Source organism: Petromyzon marinus, chromosome 24 (genome assembly GCF_048934315.1).
Source record: "Petromyzon marinus isolate PM22_M1 ecotype Great Lakes invasive population chromosome 24, UKy_Petmar_22M1.pri1.0, whole genome shotgun sequence".
Classification (NCBI taxonomy): Eukaryota; Metazoa; Chordata; class Hyperoartia; order Petromyzontiformes; family Petromyzontidae; genus Petromyzon; species Petromyzon marinus.
The window spans coordinates 18,647,070-18,671,940 of record NC_133690.1 but is presented as its reverse complement, the minus strand read 5'-3'; the positions used below and the strand labels follow the sequence as shown (position 1 = coordinate 18,671,940).

Genomic DNA, 24,871 nt, shown 5'->3' with positions numbered 1-24,871 from the left:
TATAAAGGCCGGCACGGCACACGAGGGGGTGGGTGGCCAAGCACCCCACGTCCACTTTAGATGTCTCACCAATGCCGATGTTTACACACCGCACCAGGTACTCATTTGAAGCCGAGTCGACCTAGGGGAGTCCCAGGACTTGTGTGGCCGGGTTCGTAGTGCGGTGCGCTAACCACCGGCACTACCGCTCCCCGCACACGTACGCACACGTACACACACGTACACACACGTACACACACGTACGCACGCACGTAGCGGCCATCGGCTCGCCGTGTGAGCCATTACGTTCTCGCACCGCTGGCGAGCGTGCCGTCCGGATGCCGGTGGTGGTGGTGGTGCACGTCGATGCAGGTACCCGACGTCCACGACGTCCATGACCTCCCCGACGTCCCCGACGTCCACGACGTCCACGACCTTCACGTCGTCCACGACCTCCCCAACGTCCACGACCTCCACGACCTTCACGACGTCCACGACGAGTCAGGGGGTGGCTGTGGGCTTGCCCTCCTCCCCCTATTTCGTCACCCCCGTGACCCCTCCCCCCCTGCCCCACTAACCCCTACGCAGCACGGCAGTGTGCGGGCTGCGGTCAGCTCCAGCGACCCGCTGAAGAGAGGACATCACAGCGTGGTACACACCACACACCGCCACGTCACACCGCCACGTCACACCGCCACGTCACACACCACACACCGCCACGTCACACCGCCACGTCACACCGCCACGTCACACCGCCACGTCACACCGCCACGTCACACCGCCACGTCACACACCGCCACGTCACACACCGCCACGTCACACACCGCCACGTCACACACCGCCAAGTCACACACCGCCACGTCACACCGCCACGTCACACCGCCACGTCACACACCACACACCGCCACGTCACACCGCCACGTCACACCGCCACGTCACACACCACACACCGCCACGTCACACCGCCACGTCACACCGCCACGTCACACCGCACACCGCCATGTTACACACCACACATCACACACCTCAACGTGACACACCACCACTCCGTCACACCACCACCACGTCACACCACCACGTCACACGCTGACACACCCCTACTGCACATCTGCGAAAAAGAGCGTCATAGCTCATGGGATTCCTCCTGATTCCGACATCACCACCACCACCACCAGAAACCACCACCGCACACCAACCACCACAACCACCGCGCCACCACGCCACAAATTCCCAATTCTCCACGCCGACCGGTAATCCGTACCAGGCGACGCGGCCCCCCAACCCCAGTCTCTGGCCAATTACGGCACAGCCGCAGCAGCAGCAGCGCCACGCGTGGGGGGCTGGGCGTGGGGGGCTGGGCGTGGGGGGCTGGGCGTGGGGGGCTGGGCGTGGGGGGCTGGTTTAGGGTTTTAAAATAATGAGGTGGGTGGAGGGGGGGGGTTTGCAAATCCGGGTTAAACATGGGGATCAAGCGTGTCGCCCGCCCGCCCCCCCGCCCCCTCCCCCATACTGACCCCCCCCCCCCACCCACAGAGGGTAATCTCCCAGAGTCTCCGCTCTGCCCGCTGCCCATATTGACTCGCCCGTTGCACGGGGTGAGCTCACGGGGATAAGTCGGGGTCCTGGTTGGGGTTAGGGGGTAGAGGGGTGGGCCGTGGGGTGATGAGGTCGCAGGATGGGCGGGGGTGAGATCACGACGGGAGGAGGGAGAGTTGTGGAGGGGAGCATTGCTGTTGAGACGGATGAGAGAGATGGTTATGGTGATGTGGATGATGGTGAAATGAGAGGAAAGGGAGACAGGGGGACAGGGACACAGGGAGACAGGGACACAAGGACACAGGGGGATAGGGAGACAGCGAGACACAAGGACACAGGGGGACAGGGGGACGGCGTATCTCCAAGAGACAGGCGTGGGAACAATGACAATGGTGGCAGTGGTTGAGCGGCACAGCGCGAGTGAGCGATGGCCTCGGCACTTGAAGGGGAACAAAGACGGCGTGCTGGGGGCAAGGGGTGGTGGTCGTGGGTGTGGTGATAGCGGTGATGGTGCCGGTGGTGCCGGTGGTGCCGGTGGTGGTCGTGGGTGTGGTGATAGCGGTGATGGTGCCGGTGGTGCCGGTGGTGTTGGTGGTGTTGATGGTGGTCGTGGGTGTGGTGATAGCGGTGATGGTGCTGGTGGTGTTGGTGGTGGTCGTGGGTGTGGTGATAGCGGTGATGGTGCTGGTGGTGTTGGTGGTGTTGGTCGTGGGTGTGGTGATAGCGGTGATGGTGCTGGTGGTGTTGGTGGTGGTCGTGGGTGTGGTGATAGAGGTGATGGTGGTGTTGGTGGTGTTGGGTGGTGGGTGTGGTGATAGCGGTGATGGTGCTGGTGGTGGTCGTGGGTGTGGTGATAGCGGTGATGGTGCTGGTGTTGGTGGTGTTGGTGGTGGTCGTGGGTGTGGTGAAGCAGTGATGGTGGTGTTGGTGGTGTTGGTGGTGGTCGTGGGTGTGGTGATAGTGCTGGTGTTGGTGGTGTTGGTGGTGGTCGTGGGTGTGGTGATAGCGGTGATGGTGCTGGTGTTGGTGGTGGTCGTGGGTGTGGTGATAGCAGTGATGGTGCTGGTGGTGTTGGTGGTGTTGGTGGTGGTCGTGGGTGTGGTGATAGTGCTGGTGTTGGTGGTGGTGGTCGTGGGTGTGGTGATAGCGGTGATGGTGCTGGTGGTGTTGGTGGTAGTCGTGGGTGTGGTGATAGCGGTGATGGAGTTGGTGGTTTTGGTGGTAGTCGTGGGTGTGGTGATAGCGGTGATAGTGCAGGTGTTGGTATTGCTGTTAGTTGTGGTGCTGGTGGTAATGTTGGTGGTGTTGGTGGTGATGGTGTTGGTAACGCTGGTGGTGTAAGTGGTGGTGCTGGTTGTACTGTCGGTGGTGTTAGCGGCTGTGGTGGTGGTGGTGGAGGGGGCGGGTGCGTGGTGGGCGGGGAGAGGAGGTGTGGGTCACACCGTGCCCCATTAACCCCGCTTGTCTTCCCGCTAATTAATTAACACTTTAGTGAGCACACAGCTCATCACAGGGGGAGGGGGTCAATTACACCTCCCCTTCGGGACTTTACAGAGCACAAACATTTACACTCCTACTGCCTCCCTGTCTCACCGTCTCCCCATCTCCCTGTCTGTCTCTCATTTCCTCTTACCCCATCTCCGTCTCCCTGTCTGTGTCTCCCTGTCTGTGTCTCCACCTTCTCCCCGACCTTTCTCCTCCCTCCTCCTCGTCACTCCCCTGCACCGTAAGGGGGGGAGGTGAGGAGGCTTGGAGGGGGATACCCCCACACAGGTCATCCTATGGACATACCGGCCCTGTGCATGGGAATGTGGAATTTATGCAATTGCTGCAAATGAGCTTCACCCCTCCGATCGCCTGAGCAGGGCAGCTTTAACCTTTAACCTTTGAGAGAACATCGGTGGCAGTCGACGCGAACGCCGGAGTGGAGTGGTGAAATCGGATCGTGTGCGAGTGCTTGCCGGATCACGTGGGGAGCGGTGGCGCAGCGGTTAGCGCGCACTGAGACACAAACACGGCGGCCCGGTTTCGATTCCGATTCCGGCTCACGACCAATATCAGCGGTGAAAATCTGAACCAGTTGTGGGCCTCCGCTAGGTCGACTCAGCCTTAAATGGGTACCTGGTGCATGCTGTGTGTAAAGATCAGCACTGGGGAGATAAAGGCGGCTGGGACTGGTGCTGGCCACAACATCCCCTCGTGCCCCGTGCCGGCCTTAATAGGTGCTCGCTAACAGTTATTGTCCCATCAGTATGTTAAAGGCTCCATGGGGGATCCTTGTATTCGTGTGCGCTAACACTAATTCCCGCGTCCCTTTAGGGGGGTCTTAAGACCCCTAAATAAACTCATCAACGTCCGTGTCCCCTAATCCCAGCAGACCCTGACTAACCCCAGTCTCACCCCCAAACCCTACCCCCTAACCAAGCCCCAACCCCCAGTCTCACCACACACACATGCAGAGGCGTTACCATCCCCCCCCACCACCACCCTCCCTCTCGAGGGATACAAAGGAACGTCCAGGAACACAAAAGGGGGAGCAAGGGGGGTCGAGGAGGAGGAAGGGGGGGGGGGGGGTAGGCGAGAGGTCTGTGACCAAGCACCACCCACAATGCACCCCATCTTGCCTGGATCTCGGAAGCTAAGCAGGCGCTGAGCCTGTGCAACAGCTCTTGGATGGGAGACCACCTGGGGACAGCTGTGATGGAGGCTTGGGGTTGTGGAGTGGCCAAGAAGTGGCAGTACAGCAAGCAGGTTCATGCATAGCCGAGCTATGGGGGGGTGTGCCCCTCCTATACAGCAGCGTGTTGCTGGGTTGTCTCCATGTTCTTCGCTTCCTTGGCCACACCAAGCCACCAGACCCGTTGCTGCTCATGGCGCAAACATCCCAGCGTAGCAGCACCCGCCTGACAACGAGTCTTGAGACTCGTTGTCAGGAGGATGAGGCAAGAACGAGAGAGGGGAGAGGCGGGGGAAGGTGGCGAGAGGGGAGAGGCAGGGAGAGGAAGGGAGAGGCAGGGAGAGGAAGGGAGAGGGGAGAGGCAGGGAGAGGGAGATGCTGACCCTTTGTTCGTGCGTGTGGGGTGTGTGTGGGAGGAGGGTGACTCTTCACTCTCATTAGGGCACATTTCTCTACGCAGCACTCACCCCCCCGCTCACCCCTCCCTCACCACCCCCACCGCGCCCCCCTCTGCTATTGCGGCCCAGCCAGACCTTTGTATCTGTGGCTGTGTCTCTGCCTAATTAAGGACTCAAATTAAAAGCAACGCCTCAATGAGTCTCAAGACCCATTTTCAAGAGGGTCTTGCAATGTGATGTTTGACCATTTACATTAATTCACGTGATACATATTATAGTGATATGGATATGCATCTGTCGGCATGTATACATATGATGAGCAAGCTAAAGGTGCAGCCCTGCAAGAGCCCGCTCACGCCACTACTGGTGGACGGGGCCTCCACGAGAGGGACTAGCCGTGGCGATCGACAAGTTGTGGGCGAGGCCTGTTACACCGCGGGGTGCACAGGGCAGCGGCTGCCGCACGGTACCGTGAACCCGGCCACCCGGGTTCGACTCCCGTCCACGGTTAACGTCGGAGGCGAATATCTGAATCGGACGTGGGGACAAAAGGCAGTCGGGCCGGCGTGTCGCTGGCCACCCACCTCCCTGTGTGCTGTGCCGGCCTTCATAGGTCCTACTCGCTAACAGCACTTGCCCCAACAGTCGGTCAAGGCTACACGGGGAGATTTGTCTTTGTGCGCGAGTGTGTGCGCGTCACCTCGACGAGGAACCGGCGACGCCGCACTCGGAAGGCGAGGTCGTGGGAGTCTACGAGCGACGTCGTGAGCGAGTTCAAGCGCGGAGCTCGCACCACGTGCAGCAGGCCTGCACTCCCCAAACGCACGGACACCCACGTCACCCACTCCACAAACGCACGGACACCCACTCCCCAAACGAACAGGCACCAACGTCACGCACTTCCCAAACGCACAGACACCCACGTCACCCACTCCCCAAACGCACGGACACCCACGTCACCCACTCCCCAAACGAACAGGCACAAACGTCACGCACTTCCCAAACGCACGGACACCAACGTCACCCACTCCCCAAACGCACGGACACCCACGTCACCCACTCCCCAAACGCACGGACACCCACGTCACCCACTCCCCAAACGCACGGACACCCACGTCACCCACTCCCCAAACGCACGGACACCCAAGTCACCCACTCCCCAAACGCACGGACACCCACGTCACCCACTCCCCAAACGCACGGACACCCAAGTCACCCACTCCCCAAACGCACGGACACCCACGTCACCCACTCCCCAAACGAACGGGCGCCCACGTCACCCACTCCCCAAACGAACAGGCACCAACGTCACGCACTCCCCAAACACACGGACACCCCCCCAACCCCACGTGTTCTCTCACCGTGGTGCTCGCGGTAGAGGGGGTGGACGTCACCACGGGGGGAGCCAGCGAACGACTCGAGCCGGAGCACCGAGTCGCTCGCTCGCTCCACGCGGCGCAGCCATGCGTCGTCCTGCACCACACGCACAGACATACAAACACAAAGATCCCCCATGTAGCCTTCAAAGACTGTTGGGGCAAGTGCTGTTCGTGAGCAACTGTGAAGGCCGGCAGGGCACACGAGGGGGTGGGCAGTCAGCACCACGCCCGGCCGCCTTTGTCTCCCCAATGGCGATGTTTACACACCGCACCCGGTACTTATTTTGAGGCCGAGTCGACCTAGGGAAGGCCCAGGACCGGTTCAAATACTCATCACTGGGTGTTGGCTGTAAGCGGGAATCGAACTCGGGCCGCTGGGTTCATAGCGCAGCGCGCTAACCGCTACACCACCGCTCCCCAAACACACTCACACACATATACGTACATTCGGATATACACATGGATACACACACACGTACGGACATTGAGAGAACATCGGAGGTGGTGATGAGGTCCAGTGGGAGGGAGGACATCCACCAGAGCGGTGGAATCGGATCGTGTGCACGTGGGGAGCGGTGGTGCAGCGGTTAGCGCCCACCGAGAGGATGGGAGGAAGGGTGGACGGAAGGATGTTTCACACAACCCCGCACCGTACGCAGGACATGCGGTGCGACGAGACGAGAGCGGAGCGAGCGAGCTGCAGCGCCCGTCGTGGGGTTAATGATGCGGACGCAGAACACGCAGACACGGGCGCGTGTTAAGTACACACACTTAGCGCTCGCGTACGCTCAGACACACGCACGCACTAACACTTGTACACTTGTACACATTCACTCACGCTCACGCGCGGCGGAAACACAAACAGGGCGAAGGGACGGTGGCGTCTCCACATGTTTGTTTCTCTCATCGCACGCAAACACACTCCCCTCGTCTCTCCCCACCCACCACGACTACTCTCCCTCGTCTCTCCCCACCCACCACGACTACACTCCCCTCGTCTCTCCCCACCCACCACGACTACTCTCCCTCGTCTCTCCCCACCCACCACGACTACTCTCCCCACTCTCTCCCCACCCACCACGACTACACTCCCCTCGTCTCTCCCCACCCACCACGACTACTCTCCCTCGTCTCTCCCCACCCACCACGACTACTCTCCCTCGTCTCTCCCCACCCACCACGACTACTCTCCCTCGTCTCTCCCCACCCACCACGACTACTCTCCCTCGTCTCTCCCCACCCACCACGACTACTCTCCCTCGTCTCTCCCCACCCACCACGACTACTCTCCCTCGTCTCTCCCCACCCACCACTACTCTCCCTCGTCTCTCCCCACCCACCACGACTACTCTCCCTCGTCTCTCCCCACCCACCACGACTACTCTCCCTCGTCTCTCCCCACCCACCACTACTCTCCCTCGTCTCTCCCCACCCACCACGACTACTCCCTCGTCTCTCCCCACCCACCACGACTACTCCCCTCGTCTCTCCCCACCCACCACGACTACTCCCTCGTCTCTCCCCACCCACCACGACTACTCTCCCTCGTCTCTCCCCACCCACCACGACTACTCTCCCTCGTCTCTCCCCACCCACCACGACTACTCTCCCTCGTCTCTCCCCACCCACCACGACTACACTCCCCTCGTCTCTCCCCACCCACCACGACTACACTCCCCTCGTCTCTCCCCACCCACCACTACTACTCTCCCTCGTCTCTCCCCACCCACCACGACTACTCTCCCTCGTCTCTCCCCACCCACCACGACTACACTCCCTCGTCTCTCCCCACCCACCACGACTACACTCCCTCGTCTCTCCCCACCCACCACGACTACACTCCCCTCGTCTCTCCCCACCCACCAAGACTACTCTCCCTCGTCTCTCCCCACCCACCACGACTACTCTCCCTCGTCTCTCCCCACCCACCACGACTACTCTCCCTCGTCTCTCCCCACCCACCACGACTACTCTCCCTCGTCTCTCCCCACCCACCACGACTACTCTCCCTCGTCTCTCCCCACCCACCACGACTACACTCCCCTCGTCTCTCCCCACCCACCACGACTACTCCCCTCGTCTCTCCCCACCCACCACGACTACTCTCCCTCGTCTCTCCCCACCCACCACGACTACTCTCCCTCGTCTCTCCCCACCCACCACGACTACTCTCCCTCGTCTCTCCCCACCCACCACGACTACTCTCCCTCGTCTCTCCCCACCCACCACGACTACTCTCCCTCGTCTCTCCCCACCCACCACGACTACACTCCACTCGTCTCTCCCCACCCACCACGACTACACTCCCCTCGTCTCTCCCCACCCACCACGACTACACTCCCCTCGTCTCTCCCCACCCACCACGACTACTCTCCCTCGTCTCTCCCCACCCACCACGACTACACTCCCCTCGTCTCTCCCCACCCACCACGACTACTCTCCCTCGTCTCTCCCCACCCACCACGACTACACTCCCCTCGTCTCTCCCCACCCACCACGACTACACTCCCCTCGTCTCTCCCCACCCACCACGACTACTCTCCCTCGTCTCTCCCCACCCACCACGACTACACTCCCCTCGTCTCTCCCCACCCACCACGACTACTCTCCCTCGTCTCTCCCCACCCACCACGACTACTCTCCCTCGTCTCTCCCCACCCACCACGACTACTCCCCCTCGTCTCTCCCCACCCACCACGACTACTCTCCCTCGTCTCTCCCCACCCACCACGACTACTCTCCCTCGTCTCTCCCCACCCACCAAGACTACTCTCCCTCGTCTCTCCCCACCCACCACGACTACTCTCCCTCGTCTCTCCCCACCCACCACTACTCTCCCTCGTCTCTCCCCACCCACCACGACTACTCTCCCTCGTCTCTCCCCACCCACCACGACTACACTCCCCTCGTCTCTCCCCACCCACCACGACTACACTCCCCTCGTCTCTCCCCACCCACCACGACTACTCTCCCTCGTCTCTCCCCACCCACCACGACTACTCTCCCTCGTCTCTCCCCACCCACCACTACTCTCCCTCGTCTCTCCCCACCCACCACGACTACTCTCCCTCGTCTCTCCCCACCCACCACGACTACTCTCCCCACTCTCTCCCCACCCACCACGACTACTCTCCCTCGTCTCTCCCCACCCACCACGACTACTCTCCCTCGTCTCTCCCCACCCACCACGACTACTCTCCCTCGTCTCTCCCCACCCACCACGACTACTCTCCCCTCGTCTCTCCCCACCCACCACGACTACTCTCCCTCGTCTCTCCCCACCCACCACGACTACTCTCCCTCGTCTCTCCCCACCCACCACGACTACTCTCCCTCGTCTCTCCCCACCCACCAAGACTACTCTCCCTCGTCTCTCCCCACCCACCACGACTACTCTCCCTCGTCTCTCCCCACCCACCACTACTCTCCCTCGTCTCTCCCCACCCACCACGACTACTCTCCCTCGTCTCTCCCCACCCACCACGACTACTCTCCCTCGTCTCTCCCCACCCACCACGACTACTCTCCCTCGTCTCTCCCCACCCACCAAGACTACTCTCCCTCGTCTCTCCCCACCCACCACGACTACTCTCCCTCGTCTCTCCCCACCCACCACGACTACTCTCCCTCGTCTCTCCCCACCCACCACTACTCTCCCTCGTCTCTCCCCACCCACCACGACTACTCTCCCTCGTCTCTCCCCACCCACCACGACTACTCTCCCTCGTCTCTCCCCACCCACCACGACTACTCTCCCTCGTCTCTCCCCACCCACCACTACTCTCCCTCGTCTCTCCCCACCCACCACGACTACTCTCCCTCGTCTCTCCCCACCCACCACGACTACTCTCCCTCGTCTCTCCCCACCCACCACGACTACTCTCCCCGCTCTCTCCCTACACTCTCCGTACTCTCACCCCGACCGCTCTCCCCGCGCTCTCCCCGCACTCTCCCCGCGCTCTCCCTCGCTCACCTGTGTAATTGTACCGTGTCGTTACCATGGCCCTCGCCCCCCCATCCCCTCCCCCCTTCTCCCGCCCCCCCCCCCCCCACTCACCTGGCCCAGGTGAGCTGGCACGGTGGCGACCGCCACACACAGCGAGGAGCGGAGGAGCGAGCGGAGCGCCAGGAGGAGGCGGGGCAGCGCCGCGTTGCCGTGGGGGGGGCCCCGCGAGAGGGGGGGGCCGCTTGTTGAATCGTCCCCCCACGCCGCCCCCCCCAGGGACGGCAGTGACGCACGCAGCACGCGGCGCGGGGGGGGGGCGGCCGGGGGGGTGGGGGCTGGGGTGGGGGGCTAATGGGGGCATGCAGGCAAAACACACACACAAGCAAAAACACACACAAGCAAAAACACACACAAGCGCACGCACGTATCATCATCATCATCATCATCGTGAACACCACGGTGAAGTATGGTCAAACAATCCCCACCACCGACATAGCGTAGTGGCGGCGGTGATGGTTTTGGTGGTTGTGGTGTTGGTGATGGTGGCGGTAGCGATAGTGGTGGCTGTGGTAGTGGTGGTGGAGATGGTGGTGGAGATGGTGGTGGAGATGGTGATGGTTGTGGGTGGAGATGGTGATGGTTGTGGATGGTGGTGGTGGTGGTGTTGTCAGCGGTAAGGGCAGAACGTTGAAACATGGCGTGGGGAGGCCTGCACCATCCAGCTGTAGATAGATCACGGGTCAGAGTGGCGACGCAGACCATCAAGGGCGCACACCTGTGGGGGTGAGAGGTCATACGCGGGGTCCTGGGTGACGCGCGCCAGCGAGCGGAGCAGAGCGGAGTACCCGGGCACCGCATCCACCCTGCCGCCACACGCAACCACACGTGTCAACACGCAACCACGCACGTGTCAACACGCAACCACACGCGTGTCAACACGCAACCACACGCGTGTCAACACGCAACCACACACGTGTCAACACGCAACCACACGTGTCAACACGCAACCACGCGCGTGTCGACACGCAACAACATACGCAACTATCCATACACACTGCAGTGATGCACTTTGGAATCCCCTCTCCTCCCATCATCGTCTCTTCTCCCCAGGCTTCAACTACAACAACAGCAACCTCGCGCAAGTCAAGTGACGTCCGATACCAGTGCTGTCTGTGAGTGTCTCACCCGTGGGGGGTAGCGGTGTGGGTGAGCGGCGGGTGAGCGGGCAGGTGGAAGGTGTGCACGCGTGCCGTAGCTCGGACCTCCGCCCCCATGGTGCGTGAAAGGTCAAAGCTCTGGCCCAGAGCGGCGCCCGCAGCCAGCGCAGTCTGCGTCAACGGAAGGGCGCAGCGCAACGTAGCAGATCCACCCCGACCACTTGACCGCCCTCGCCCAGTGCGGCATGCCCACATATCGCTCCTCTTCAGATGCGACACGCACTGCTGTTTTTACACATCCCTCTTCAGATGCGATACACACTGCTGTTTTACACATCCCTCTTCAGATGCGATACACACTGCTGTTTTACACAACCCTCTTCAGATGCGATACACACTGCTGTTTTTACACATCCCTCTTCAGATGCGATACACACTGCTGTTTTACACATCCCTCTTCAGATGCGATACACACTGCTGTTTTACACAACCCTCTTCAGATGTGATACACACTGCTGTTTTACACAACCCTCTTCAGATGCGATACACACTGCTGTTTTACACAACCCTCTTCAGATGCGATACACACTGCTGTTTTACACATCCCTCTTCAGATGCGATACACACTGCTGTTTTACACATCCCTCTTCAGATGCGATACACACTGCTGTTTTACACAACCCTCTTCAGATGCGATACACACTGCTGTTTTACACAACCCTCTTCAGATGTGATACACACTGCTGTTTTACACAACCCTCTTCAGATGCGATACACACTGCTGTTTTACACAACCCTCTTCAGATGCGATACACACTGCTGTTTTACACATCCCTCTTCAGATGTGATACACACTGCTGTTTTACACAACCCTCTTCAGATGTGATACACACTGCTGTTTTACACAACCCTCTTCAGATGTGATACACACTGCTGTTTTACACATCCCTCTTCAGATGTGATACACACTGCTGTTTTACACAACCCTCTTCAGATGCGATACACACTGCTGTTTTACACAACCCTCTTCAGATGTGATACACACTGCTGTTTTACACATCCCTCTTCAGATGTGATACACACTGCTGTTTTACACAACCCTCTTCAGATGTGATACACACTGCTGTTTTACACATCCCTCTTCAGATGCGATACACACTGCTGTTTTACACAACCCTCTTCAGATGCGATACACACTGCTGTTTTACACAACCCTCTTCAGATGTGATACACACTGCTGTTTTACACAACCCTCTTCAGATGCGATACACACTGCTGTTTTACACAACCCTCTTCAGATGCGATACACACTGCTGTTTTACACAACCCTCTTCAGATGTGATACACACTGCTGTTTTACACAACCCTCTTCAGATGTGATACACACTGCTGTTTTACACATCCCTCTTCAGATGTGATACACACTGCTGTTTTACAGAACCCTCTTCAGATGCGATACACACTGTTTTACAAAACCCTCTTCAGATGTGATACACACTGCTGTTTTACACAACCCTCTTCAGATGCGATACACACTGCTGTTTTACACAACCCTCTTCAGATGTGATACACACTGCTGTTTTACACAACCCTCTTCAGATGTGATACACACTGCTGTTTTACACAACCCTCTTCAGATGCCAAACGGACTGCTTGGAGTGCGCAACGTCAAGCAGCCGGGGTCCAACACGAGCCAACTACGGACCGGTGCCAGAGGGCAATTTCCTCCAACTTCCCATGAACCTCAAAAGTGCACCTTGCCTGCCACTGCCCAGAAGCATCCTTCGTGAGCCTCCTCGACAGAGGCTGATCTCGACCATCGTGAAGGTTCTGGATGATCGTCAACAAAGGGGCAGGGGGGGGGGGGGCCCTAAGAGCAGGAAGAACAACCCAGAGGCCGTGGCCTCGTGAGGGTACCATCCATCGGCCTTGACCAGGCCAATAAAGCAATAACGTAGGTCCTTCTGACAATTTCCTACACCTCTGCTGTAGCAGTTGGACACACTCACTCACCCACTGAATCACCCACTCTCCTGCTCTCACACTCGCACACAGAGTTGGTGAGGCACCAATGCTCTCACCTCCACTTTGGGCATGTTCTGGTATCTCCACGCGATCTCCATGCCCTCCGCGTCGCTCGCTCTCCCGCAGGGACCCCCGCGACCCGCAGGGGCCTCATCCAGCACGGGGGCCGGCAACTCCTGCCCGGGGGGTGTGGGGTAGGGGAGGGCACGCCTGTGATCCAGCAGCCAGGGACTCATTTCTCTCCGTATATTCTCCGGGTGCCCGGTGGACCGTCATAGGTGGCAGGTGACGATCAATCACCCACAGCCCAGAGTGACAGGAATACTGGATGTGGTGCGCCAGGTGTCGACATATATTCCGGATTAAAAAAAAAACACCACTTGGCTAAGAGGACGACTCCTTGGCATGGAGCGATCAACTCTTGAGTGACTCTTCTTATCAGCGGAAGAAAACGAGATGAGAGATTTCATCGCCGAGTCAAGGCCCACCGACGCGGTGAACAACGGCACGAGTGCGGAGGGACAGGTGAATGGCGTGTGCGTGCATGCGAAGGGTTAATCGGCGCGTGTTGCCACCCGCAGTGACGCGGGGACCACACACGAGGCACCACCTCCAAGCACCGTGGAAGAAAAGTGCGCAGAGGTGCATGGCGAAACGAACGCTTGCTATCGGATACCAAGAGAGAGACACACGGAGAAGAGCACGCACGCACGCACGCACACACACGCACGCACGCACACACGCACGCACGCTACAGGCGGTGATCCCAGACTGCTCAAGAAAGTGAGTGGGGCCTGGGCAGGACGCATCACGCGCGGATGGTGGCCTGCGGATGAAGACTAATGACGGAACGTCAGCTGAAGGAGGGGAAACAACATTCCAGGGGACGTCCCCCCCCACCCCCCACCACCGCCACTGAGACGGAGCGATGAATGAAATCAGCTGGCGTGCGGGAACTAAACGATTCGTTGCTTCGCGGGAAGCCGTAAGCGACGGGGCAGCGGTTGGAGGCCTTCGTCCAGCAGTGGATGGACCACGGCGCCGTGCAGTTAGGGCGACGGCGGCGGTGGAACCCGACCCAAGCGCCGTAACCTCGTTACCACGGAACCTCGTTACCACGGAACCTCGTTACCACGGAACAACGGCGCTCGCGGGCTGGCTCGGGTTACCGTGAACGGGCCGCCACCGCCGTTGCTGCCGCCACCATTGTCACTGCCGGGCTAATTGGCCATTAAGTCGTGGTCAGAGAGCCAGAGGTCTCAACTGAGCAAACAAACACGGGGTGGGAGACTGCCGGGCGGCACGGGGCGTGGATGCATGCATAGCCACCACCACCGCCACCACCAACTACACAAAATCCACCAACTCCACCAGCGCCACCACCACCAACAATGCCACCAACTGCACCACCACCAACTTCACAAACTCCAATTCCACTGCCACAATTTGATTTTCGCTCCTGCAAATGAAATTCGGACAAAGCAATCCAAAAACAACAAAGGAGACGGTGAAAGGGAGGGAGAGAAAGAGTGTGAAGGTGACAGAGAGGGAGAGACAGAGAGTGTGAAGGTGATAGAGAGAGAGACAGAGAGTGTGAAGGTGACAGAGAGAGAGACAGAGAGTGTGAAGGTGACGGAGAGAGAGAGAGAGACAGAGAGTGTGAAGGTGACAGAGAGAGAGAGAGAGACAGAGAGTGTGAAGGTGACAGAGAGAGAGAGACAGAGAGTGTGAAGGTGACAGAGAGAGAGAAAGACAGAGAGTGTGAAGGTGACAGAGAGGGAGAGACAGAGAGTGTGAAGGTGATAGAGAGAGAGACAGAGAGTGTGAAGGTGACAGAGAGAGAGACAGAGAGTGTGAAGGTGACAGAGAGAGAGAGAGACAGAGAGTGTGAAGGTGACAGAGAGAGACAGAGAGTGTGAAGGTGACAGAGAGAGAGAGAGACAGAGAGTGTGAAGGTGACAGAGAGAGACAGAGTGTGAAGGTGACAGAGAGGGAGAGACAGAGAGTGTGAAGGTGACAGAGAGGGAGAGACAGAGAGTGTGAAGGTGACAGAGAGGGAGAGACAGAGAGTGTGAAGGTGACAGAGAGGGAGAGACAGAGAGTGTGAAGGTGACAGAGAGGGAGAGAGAGTGTGAAGGTGACAGAGAGGGAGAGAGAGTGTGAAGGTGACAGAGAGGGAGAGACAGAGAGTGTGAAGGTGACAGAGAGAGAGTGTGAAGGTGACAGAGAGAGAGAGAGAGACAGAGAGTGTGAAGGTGACAGAGAGAGAGAGAGACAGAGAGTGTGAAGGTGACAGAGAGAGAGAGAGAGACAGAGAGTGTGAAGGTGACAGAGAGAGAGAGACAGAGAGTGTGAAGGTGACAGAGAGGGAGAGACAGAGAGTGTGAAGGTGACAGAGAGAGAGACAGAGAGACAGAGAGTGTGAAGGTGACAGAGAGAGAGAGAGACAGAGAGTGTGAAGGTGACAGAGAGAGAGAGAGACAGAGAGTGTGAAGGTGACAGAGAGAGAGACAGAGTGTGAAGGTGACAGAGAGAGACAGAGAGTGTGAAGGCGACAGAGAGAGAGACAGAGAGTGTGAAGGTGACAGAGAGAGAGAGAGACAGAGAGTGTGAAGGTGACAGAGAGAGAGAGACAGAGAGTGTGAAGGTGAGAGAGAGGGAGAGACAGAGAGGGAGAGAGACAGAGAGTGTGAAGGTGACAGAGAGAGACAGAGAGTGTGAAGGTGACAGAGAGAGACAGAGAGTGTGAAGGTGACAGAGAGAGAGAGACAGAGAGTGTGAAGGTGACAGAGAGAGAGACAGAGTGTGAAGGTGACAGAGAGAGACAGAGAGTGTGAAGGTGACAGAGAGAGACAGAGAGTGTGAAGGTGAGAGAGAGGGAGAGACAGAGAGGGAGAGAGACAGAGAGTGTGAAGGTGACAGAGAGAGACAGAGAGTGTGAAGGTGACAGAGAGAGACAGAGTGTGAAGGTGACAGAGAGAGAGAGACAGAGAGTGTGAAGGTGACAGAGAGAGAGAGACAGAGAGTGTGAAGGTGAGAGAGAGGGAGAGACAGAGAGTGTGAAGGTGACAGGGAGAGACAGAGAGTGCGAAGGTGACAGAACGAGACAGAGTGTGAAGGTGACAGAGAGAGAGACAGAGTGTGAAGGTGACAGAGAGAGACAGAGAGTGTGAAGGTGACAGAGAGGGAGAGACAGAGAGTGTGAAGGTGACAGAGAGAGAGAGAGACAGAGTGTGAAGGTGACAGAGAGAGACAGAGAGTGTGAAGGTGACAGAGAGACAGAGAGTGTGAAGGTGACAGAGAGGGAGAGAGACAGAGAGTGTGAAGGTGACAGACAGAGAGAGACAGAGAGTGTGAAGGTGACAGAGAGAGAGAGACAGAGAGTGTGAAGGTGACAGAGAGAGACAGAGAGTGTGAAGGTGACAGAGAGAGACAGAGAGTGTGAAGGTGACAGAGAGAGACAGAGAGTGTGAAGGTGACAGAGAGAGACAGAGAGTGTGAAGGTGACAGAGAGAGACAGAGAGTGTGAAGGTGACAGAGAGGGGGAGAGTACAGAGAGAGAGGGAGAGAGAGGGAGCAAGGGAGAACGAAAGAGACGGAGAGGAGAGTGAACCCGACTCACCCACGACGGGATCGTCTGCGGATCGCCACATGTATACCCAAACACTGTCCGTCGGTTCGCTTACAACCCGCGAGCCAAGCGCAGCACGATGAGCAACGTGCCGGGAAACCGGGTGGGGGGTGGGTGGGGGGGGGAGCGCCCGTTCCCAGCCTGAGAAACCGGGGTGCGGAGATGGAGAGCGGTGATGAGGGAGAGGTTCTGGGGGTTAGTGTCGGGGCGAAGGCTGTGGGGACAGAGTTCAGGATGAGGCTGTCGGGGGTTTGCAGCAGTAGGAGGAGGGTGGAGGACAGAGCGTGCTCAAGTGGGTTTTGCTGAATCGGGTGAGACCTCAAGGGACCGGGACGAGAGTCTCATTTGCGACAGTGACCCTGAGGCTTGTTGGGGGATAGCGTGGGGGTTAGGGCGAGGGGGTTCGTGGTCGGGAGCTGGATGAGGGATGGGGTTGGTGGTGTTTGGTGAAACAGCGTCACCCATCGGACGCTGCCACCCCTCCACAACGCACCACCTGCACCCTCCCACACGCTCCCACACGCTCTCACCCGCTCTCTCCAGCACTCTCCCACACGCTCTCTCCTGCACACTCCCACACGCTCTCACCCGCTCTCTCCTACACGCTCTCTCCCACACGCTCTCTCCCACACGCTCTCTCCCACACGCTCTCTCCCACACGCTCTCTCCCACACGCTCTCTCCCACACGCTCTCACCCAATCTCTCCCGCACGCTCTCTCCCACACGCTCTCACCCGCTCTCTCCCACCCGCTCTCTCCCACACGCTCTCTCCCACACGCTCTCTCCCACACGCTCTCTCCCACACGCTCTCTCCCACACGCTCTCTCCCACACGCTCTCTCCCACACGCACTCTCCCACACGCTCTCTCCCACACGCTCTCTCCCACACGCTCTCTCCCACACGCTCTCTCCCACACGCTCTCTCCCACACGCTCAACCAATATCTCCCACACGCTCTCTCCCACACGCTCTCTCCCACACGCTCTCTCCCACACGCTCTCTCCCACACGCTCTCAACCAATATCTCCCACACGCTCTCTCCCACACGCTCTCTCCCACACGCTCTCACCCAATCTCTCCCGCACGCTCTCTCCCGCTCTCTCCAGCACGCTCTCACCCGCACTTTCCCACACGCCCTCATCCGCTCGCACTCACCCGCTCTCTCCCACACGCTCTCTCCCACATGCTCTCTCCCACACGCTCTCTCCCACACGCTCTCTCCCACACGCTCTCTCCCACACGCTCTCTCCCACACGCTCTCTCCCACACACTCTCTCCCACACGCTCTCTCCCGCTCTCTCTCACACGCTCTCAACCAATCTCTCCCACACGCTCTCTCCCACTCTCTCCCACATGCTCTCTCCCACATGCTCTCTCCCACACGCTCTCTCCCGCACGCTCTCAACCGCACGCTCTCACCTGCTCTCTCCCGCACGCTCTCAACCGCACGCTCTCACCCGCACCGACACCCTCTCACATACTCTCTCACTCTCATGCCCTCTCTCTCACCCTCTCACCCATGCTCTCGTGCAAGCTCACCTGCCATCATCCCCTCTCTCACCCGCTCCCTCACCTGGATGATGTCATCGGGGTGAGTGTCAGCGGAGGCCACGTAGAGGTCATGACCCGATGCGATCCCCTGGGCGAGGAAGCAGCGGAGGATGTGGCGAGCGAAACTCCCAAAAGCATCCTCCTCTAGAGCGGCACCGCCACGCACGGGCATCATCAGGGGCATCAGCCATCGTCATCAGCATCATCAGCATCGCAAGCTTCATCGGCATCCTCATCAGTTATCATCAGTTGAGTCATTGCCAAAATCGTCATCAGTTTTATGATCATCCGAGTCATCGCTATCATCATCATCATCACTGTCATCAGTGTCCTCATCATCATCACTATCAGTGTGATCATCATCACTGTCATCAGTGTGATCATCATCACTGTCATCAGTGTCATCATCATCATCACTATCATCAGTAGCATCATCATCATCACTATCATCAGTCATCATCATCATCATCACTATCATCAGTGTCATCATCATCACTATCATCAGTGTCATCATCACTATCATCACTATCATCAGTATCATCATCACTATCAGTGTCATTATCATCACTATCATCAGTGTAATCATCATCACTATCATCAGTGTCATCATCATCACTATCATCAGTGTCATTATCATCATCACTATCATCAGTGTCATCATCATCATCACTATCATCAGTGTAATTATTATCACTATCATCAGTGTCATCATCATCACTATCATCAGTGTCATCATCATCACTATCATCAGTGTCATCATCATCACTATCATCAGTGTCATCATCATCATCACTATCATCAGTATCATCATCACTATCAGTGTCATTATCATCATCACTATCATCAGTGTAATCATCATCACTATCATCAGTGTCATCATCACTATCATCAGTGTCATTATCATCATCACTATCATCAGTGTCATCATAATCACTATCATCAGTGTAATTATTATCACTATCATCAGTGTCATCATCATCACTATCATCAGTGTCATCATCATCACTATCATCAGTGTCATCATCATCACTATCATCAGTGTCATCATCATTATCATCAGTGTCATCATCATCATCACTATCATAAGTGTCATCATCACTATCATCAGTGTCATCATCATCACTATCATCAGTGTCATCATCATTATCATCAGTGTCATCATCATCACTATCATAAGTGTCACCATCACTATCATCAGTGTCATCATCATCACTATCATCAGTGTCATCATCATCATCATCACGATCATCAGTGTCATCATCACTATCATCAGTGTCATCATCATCACCAACGAGATTATCAACCATTGTGATCTTCATCAATACAGCGCGAGGTGCCAGAACACGGGGATATTTCAGATTATTACTCAGTAAATTGAAACAATGCAGAATATACAACATACACACTCACCACTCACTCACCCACCACCCACTCAATCAGCCAGTCAACCACTCACTCGATCAACACTCATGCACCCACCAACTCACTCAGACACCCACTCACCCATTCACCCACCCACTCACAAATCCATCCACTCACTGACCCACACACCAAGGAATAAATTATAGACCAAATAAACTGTTAAAAATCAATAGAGAATATACACCACACACACAACAATGCGGCATCAACCAAACTGCTAAGTTAAACTGCGCTTGAGGCTACTCTCTGTCCGCTTTATCCGAGTGATTCATCCGCGATCTAGAGACCACGCGTCAACACCCCAGCTCCGCCGCTTCGACCGTCGGCCACGGACCACGACCGGGAGGCGAACCTTCACTCACGTACCGATGAGCAGCAGCGACCCCAGCGCCAGCCCGCCACCTGCAACGGACACAAAAATCAACACACAAGGGCTACCACTCCTGCTATCCTGACAATAGTAACGATCCCGCGCGTATCCCACAGCTTGGACTCAACTCTGGAATTCCCTCCCACCGCCTGCTTCCCCCAAACCTCTTACAACAGACGACCGTGCTCAATGCAACAAACGCTCCTCATCCGTCACGACCTTGACAGTGCTGTTTGTTGCTGGCCCCTGGACACGTTGGGTATTTGTGACTTTGCTCTGCGACAAGTTAAGTTAAATACAAACCGCACGCAGGCTGTCGGGGCAAGTGTTGTTAGCGAGGGGCAAGTGTTGTTAGCGAGGGGCAAGTGCTGTTAGCGAGGGGCAAGTGTTGTTAGCGAGGGGCCAGTGTTGTTAGCGAGGGGCAAGTGCTGTTAGCGAGGGGCAAGTGTTGTTAGCGAGGGGCCAGTGTTGTTAGCGAGGGGCAAGTGCTGTTAGCGAGGGGCAAGTGTTGTTAGCGAGGGGAAAGTGCTGTTAGCGAGGGGCAAGTGCTGTTAGCGAGGGGCAAGTGTTGTTAGCGAGTGCCAACGAAGGCTGGCGCGACGCACGAGGGGGTTGCTGTGGCCAGCAATTTAGGCGCCATGTCCAACGTTTCACTACACGTTCCGGGAGCTTCTTCAGGAACCGAACAAAAGCGGCTCACTCCCTCGATGGATTCTGCAGCAATCGCAGGCAGCTGCTGATACTAGATGTCGGCCGGGCGACGTTGTGTTAATAAACAGCCGATGGTAATACTGACATCGTCTTGCCCTCCATCAAACAGCAGCAGCAGCAGGGCCATTCGACAGAATCGAGGGAGAATGTGAGCCGATGAGTTCGGTTAATGAAGGAGCTTTTGGCACGTGGGGCGAAACGCCGGACTTCGTGCTGAACAACACGCCGTGGGGAAATTATTCTCGTTGTGGCGGTGGCTCGTGTGTGGGATGGGGGGGGAGCGGTAGTGGTTAGCGTGCTGCGCTTAGAACCCGGCGACTCGGGTTCGATTCCAGTTCACGGCCAACACCAGTGACGATTATCTGAAAATGCCATGGGCCTCCTCTAGGTCGACTCAGCCTCAAATGGGTACCGGGTGCGATGTTTAACCATCGCCACTGGGGAGACAAAGGCGACCGGGCGTGGTGCTGGCCACCCACCTCCTCGTGCGTCGTGTCCTCCTTTATAGGCGCTACTCGTTAAGGGCACTTGCCCCCAACAGTGTGTTAAGGCTATACGGGGGATCTTTGTCTTTTGGTAAGGGGGTTGAGGGGGTTGGATCGTTACATGGCTAATCTGTCACGTGTCCACACGGCGGCAGCTCAACGCGCCACTGCCCGCCGTGATTGAGCTGTCCGAGTGCGGCTCCCGTCCAGCGTAAGGAGCTCTGTGGAATTGTAGCTTCAGATTTCACCGCTTCGGTGAACTTACACAGAGCAACGACAGGTTAATTACGACTGACGGGGGAGGGAGCCCGCGGGGGTCTTTGTTATTGTCACCGAGGAATTGAAAAAGACCTCTCGATTTGTCGGTAAATTTGAAGTGACCGGTTTGGGCGAAACGTCGACATGGTCGCCTCTGTGTGATAATAAAACGACCTTCATTTTTCTGCACGCGATTACAAACCGTGTTTGCAGTACAATTACACAGAGTGGTGGTGGTTGATGGTGATCACAATGCGGATGGTGATGATGAACAAGAATGAACGATGACGTTCAGGGCTCCAAATTTCACTTCTCACTTCATATGTGCCAGAATACTGCCAGGCTGGCTGTCTTGGAGAAGTGATTATTGACATAAGGCACTAGCACTCGACCACAATGTACGCCTATCATATCCCTAATAATTTAGTATACCCTATACAGTACTATGTGAACACGTAACCAAAATAACAATCGCTGATGATAATGTGATGATAATGTAATGTGATAATAGTTTGTGTCACTAGTAGTAATCGTACTGGCATTGGGGGTGTGCCGGGTGTGGTGTTAATGGAGGCGTGTTTGGGATTGATTTGAGAGAAGACTTGTACAGCCAGAGAGAACACACGATTCAATTGTGTATCTGGATACTGCGCCATGCAACGGGTGACCGATTACAGAATCGGCATCAATGAAATAAGACACGCGGGAGACAAGAAACTCCGGACGGGACCGGCAAGAGACACGGAGACACGGCACGGGCCTCCAACGACAGAAGGGACACCGGGGACACAGGACTCCAACCACGGCACAGTCTGCAGACAACGGGCACGAGATTCTATCCACGAGACACGGGACAGGGTGACACAGGGACACGGGGACACAGACACGGGACAGGGTGACACAGGGACACGGTGACACAGACACGGGACAGGGTGACACAGGGACACGGGGACACAGACACGGGACAGGGTGACACAGGGACACGGGGACAGACACGACACGGGACAAGGTGACACAGGGACACGGGGACACAGGGACTCCATCCACGAGATAGAGGGACACGGGAGATGAGACACGGGGACTCTGACCCAGCGCGGAGTCGAGCGAGGGGATGCCTGTTGACACGAGCAGCTGGGAGCGGGACCCGCAGGGCCGCGTCCCGCGCAGAGCCCCTCCGAGTCCCCCGCGCCCCCCGGGCCCCCCGGGCCCCCCGCGCCCACCGGGCCCCCCGGGCCCCCCGGGCCCCCCGGGCCCCCCGCGCCCCCCAGGCCCCGACTCCACGCGCGCTCCACGCCGAAAACTCGTGGCGCTGGGCGCGGCCATGTTGGTTGGGCGGGGGAGGAGAGGCGAGGGGGGGGGGATTAATCTCGCAGAGTCTCGCGAGATCTGGTAGAGTCTCGCGAGATCTCGCCAGTCGGAGTCTGTGAAACATTTTTTTTATTTTTGACAAAACGTAGAGATGTCGCAAACGACAACACAGCACTCCTTCAACAGCAATAATGTTTATTAGCGCTATTACCACTCGTTACACACAGTAGCCCCCTGGTGAACTAGTGAAGAATGTGCAGCAGCAGCATCACCATCGTGAACTTGCACCTGGTGAAGAAGGTGCAGCAACATCATCATCATCATTAACTTGCGCCTGGTGAAGAAGGTGCAGCATCACCATCGTGAACTTGCACCTGGTGAAGAAAGTGCAGCAACATCATCATCATTAACTTGCGCCTGGTGAAGAAGGTGCAGCAGCAGCATCGGGAACTTGCAGCTGGTGAAGAAGGTGCAGCAGCATCATCGTGAACTTGCACCTGGTGATGAATGTGCAGCAGCATCACCATCGTGAACTTGCAGCTGGTGAAGAATGTGCAGCATCATCATCGTCATCATGAACTTGCACCTGGTGAAGAAGGTGCAGCATCATCATCGTCATCATGAACTTGCAGCTGGTGAAGAAGGTCCTGCAGCAGCATCATGAACTTGCACCTGGTGAAGAATGTGCAGCAGCAGCATCACCATCGTGAACTTGCAGCTGGTGAAGAATGTGCAGCAGCAGCATCACCATCGTGAACTTGCAGCTGATGAAGAAGGTGCAGCATCACCATCGTCATCATGAACTTGCAGCTGGTGAAGAAGGTGCAGCATCACCATCGTCATCATGAACTTGCACCTGGTGAAGAAGGTGCAGCATCACCATCGTCATCATGAACTTGCAGCTGGTGAAGAAGGTGCAGCAGCAACATCGTCATCATGAACTTGCAGCTGGTGAAGAAGGTGCAGCAGCAGCATCGTCATCATGAACTTGCACCTGGTGAAGAAGGTGCAGCAGCAGCATCACCATCGTGAACTTGCACCTGGTGAAGAAGGTCCAGCAGCAGCATCATCATCGTGAACTTGCACCTGGTGAAGAATGTGCAGCAGCAGCATCACCATCGTGAACTTGCAGCTGGTGAAGAATGTGCAGCATCATCATCGTCATCATGAACTTGCACCTGGTGAAGAAGGTGCAGCATCATCATCGTCATCATGAACTTGCAGCTGGTGAAGAAGGTGCAGCATCACCATCGTCATCATGAACTTGCAGCTGGTGAAGAAGGTGCAGCATCACCATCGTCATCATGAACTTGCAGCTGGTGAAGAAGGTGCAGCAGCAGCATCACCATCGTGAACTTGCAGCTGGTGAAGAAGGTGCAGCATCACCATCGTCATCATGAACTTGCAGCTGGTGAAGAAGGTGCAGCATCACCATCGTCATCATGAACTTGCACCTGGTGAAGAAGGTGCAGCAGCAACATCGTCATCATGAACTTGCACCTGGTGAAGAAGGTGCAGCAGCAACATCGTCATCATGAACTTGCACCTGGTGAAGAAGGTGCAGCAGCAACATCGTCATCATGAACTTGCACCTGGTGAAGAAGGTGCAGCAGCATCACCATCGTCATCATGAACTTGCACCTTGTGAAGAAGGTGCAGCAGCATCACCATCGTCATCATGAACTTGCAGCTGGTGAAGAAGGTGCAGCATCACCATCGTCATCATGAACTTGCAGCTGGTGAAGAAGGTGCAGCATCACCATCGTCATCATGAACTTGCACCTGGTGAAGAAGGTGCAGCAGCATCACCATCGTCATCATGAACTTGCAGCTGGTGAAGAAGGTGCAGCATCACCATCGTCATCATGAACTTGCACCTGGTGAAGAAGGTGCAGCAGCAACATCGTCATCATGAACTTGCACCTGGTGAAGAAGGTGCAGCAGCAACATCGTCATCATGAACTTGCACCTGGTGAAGAAGGTGCAGCAGCATCACCATCGTCATCATGAACTTGCACCACGCCAGCTGCGCTCATC

The 24,871-nt window shown here is 56.9% G+C and overlaps 1 protein-coding gene across 2 annotated transcripts in view; it reads right to left on the bottom strand.

Moving 5' to 3' along the window:
* ELP4 (elongator acetyltransferase complex subunit 4) overlaps positions 1-22,868 on the bottom strand; it is a 34,240-nt gene extending 11,372 nt beyond the window's left edge. Inside the window, exons 1-10 of one of the 2 annotated variants that reach the window (XR_012945246.1) lie at positions 22,615-22,868; positions 20,069-20,104; positions 18,303-18,424; positions 13,154-13,273; positions 11,101-11,243; positions 10,691-10,778; positions 10,027-10,263; positions 5,952-6,063; positions 5,291-5,397; positions 296-606 (exon numbers count right to left, since the gene is read on the bottom strand). Coding sequence is in view for 1 of the 2 variants with exons in the window: in XM_076069507.1 (XP_075925622.1) it covers positions 5,291-5,397; positions 5,952-6,063; positions 10,027-10,263; positions 10,691-10,778; positions 11,101-11,243; positions 13,154-13,273; positions 18,303-18,424; positions 20,069-20,104; positions 22,615-22,849 (1,200 nt within the window). In the remaining variant the exon portion in view is untranslated. The remainder of the gene's footprint in view (positions 1-295; positions 607-5,290; positions 5,398-5,951; positions 6,064-10,026; positions 10,264-10,690; positions 10,779-11,100; positions 11,244-13,153; positions 13,274-18,302; positions 18,425-20,068; positions 20,105-22,614) is intronic. The other variant, XM_076069507.1, reaches the window with a different exon arrangement.
* Positions 22,869-24,871: the final 2,003 nt, after the last annotated feature.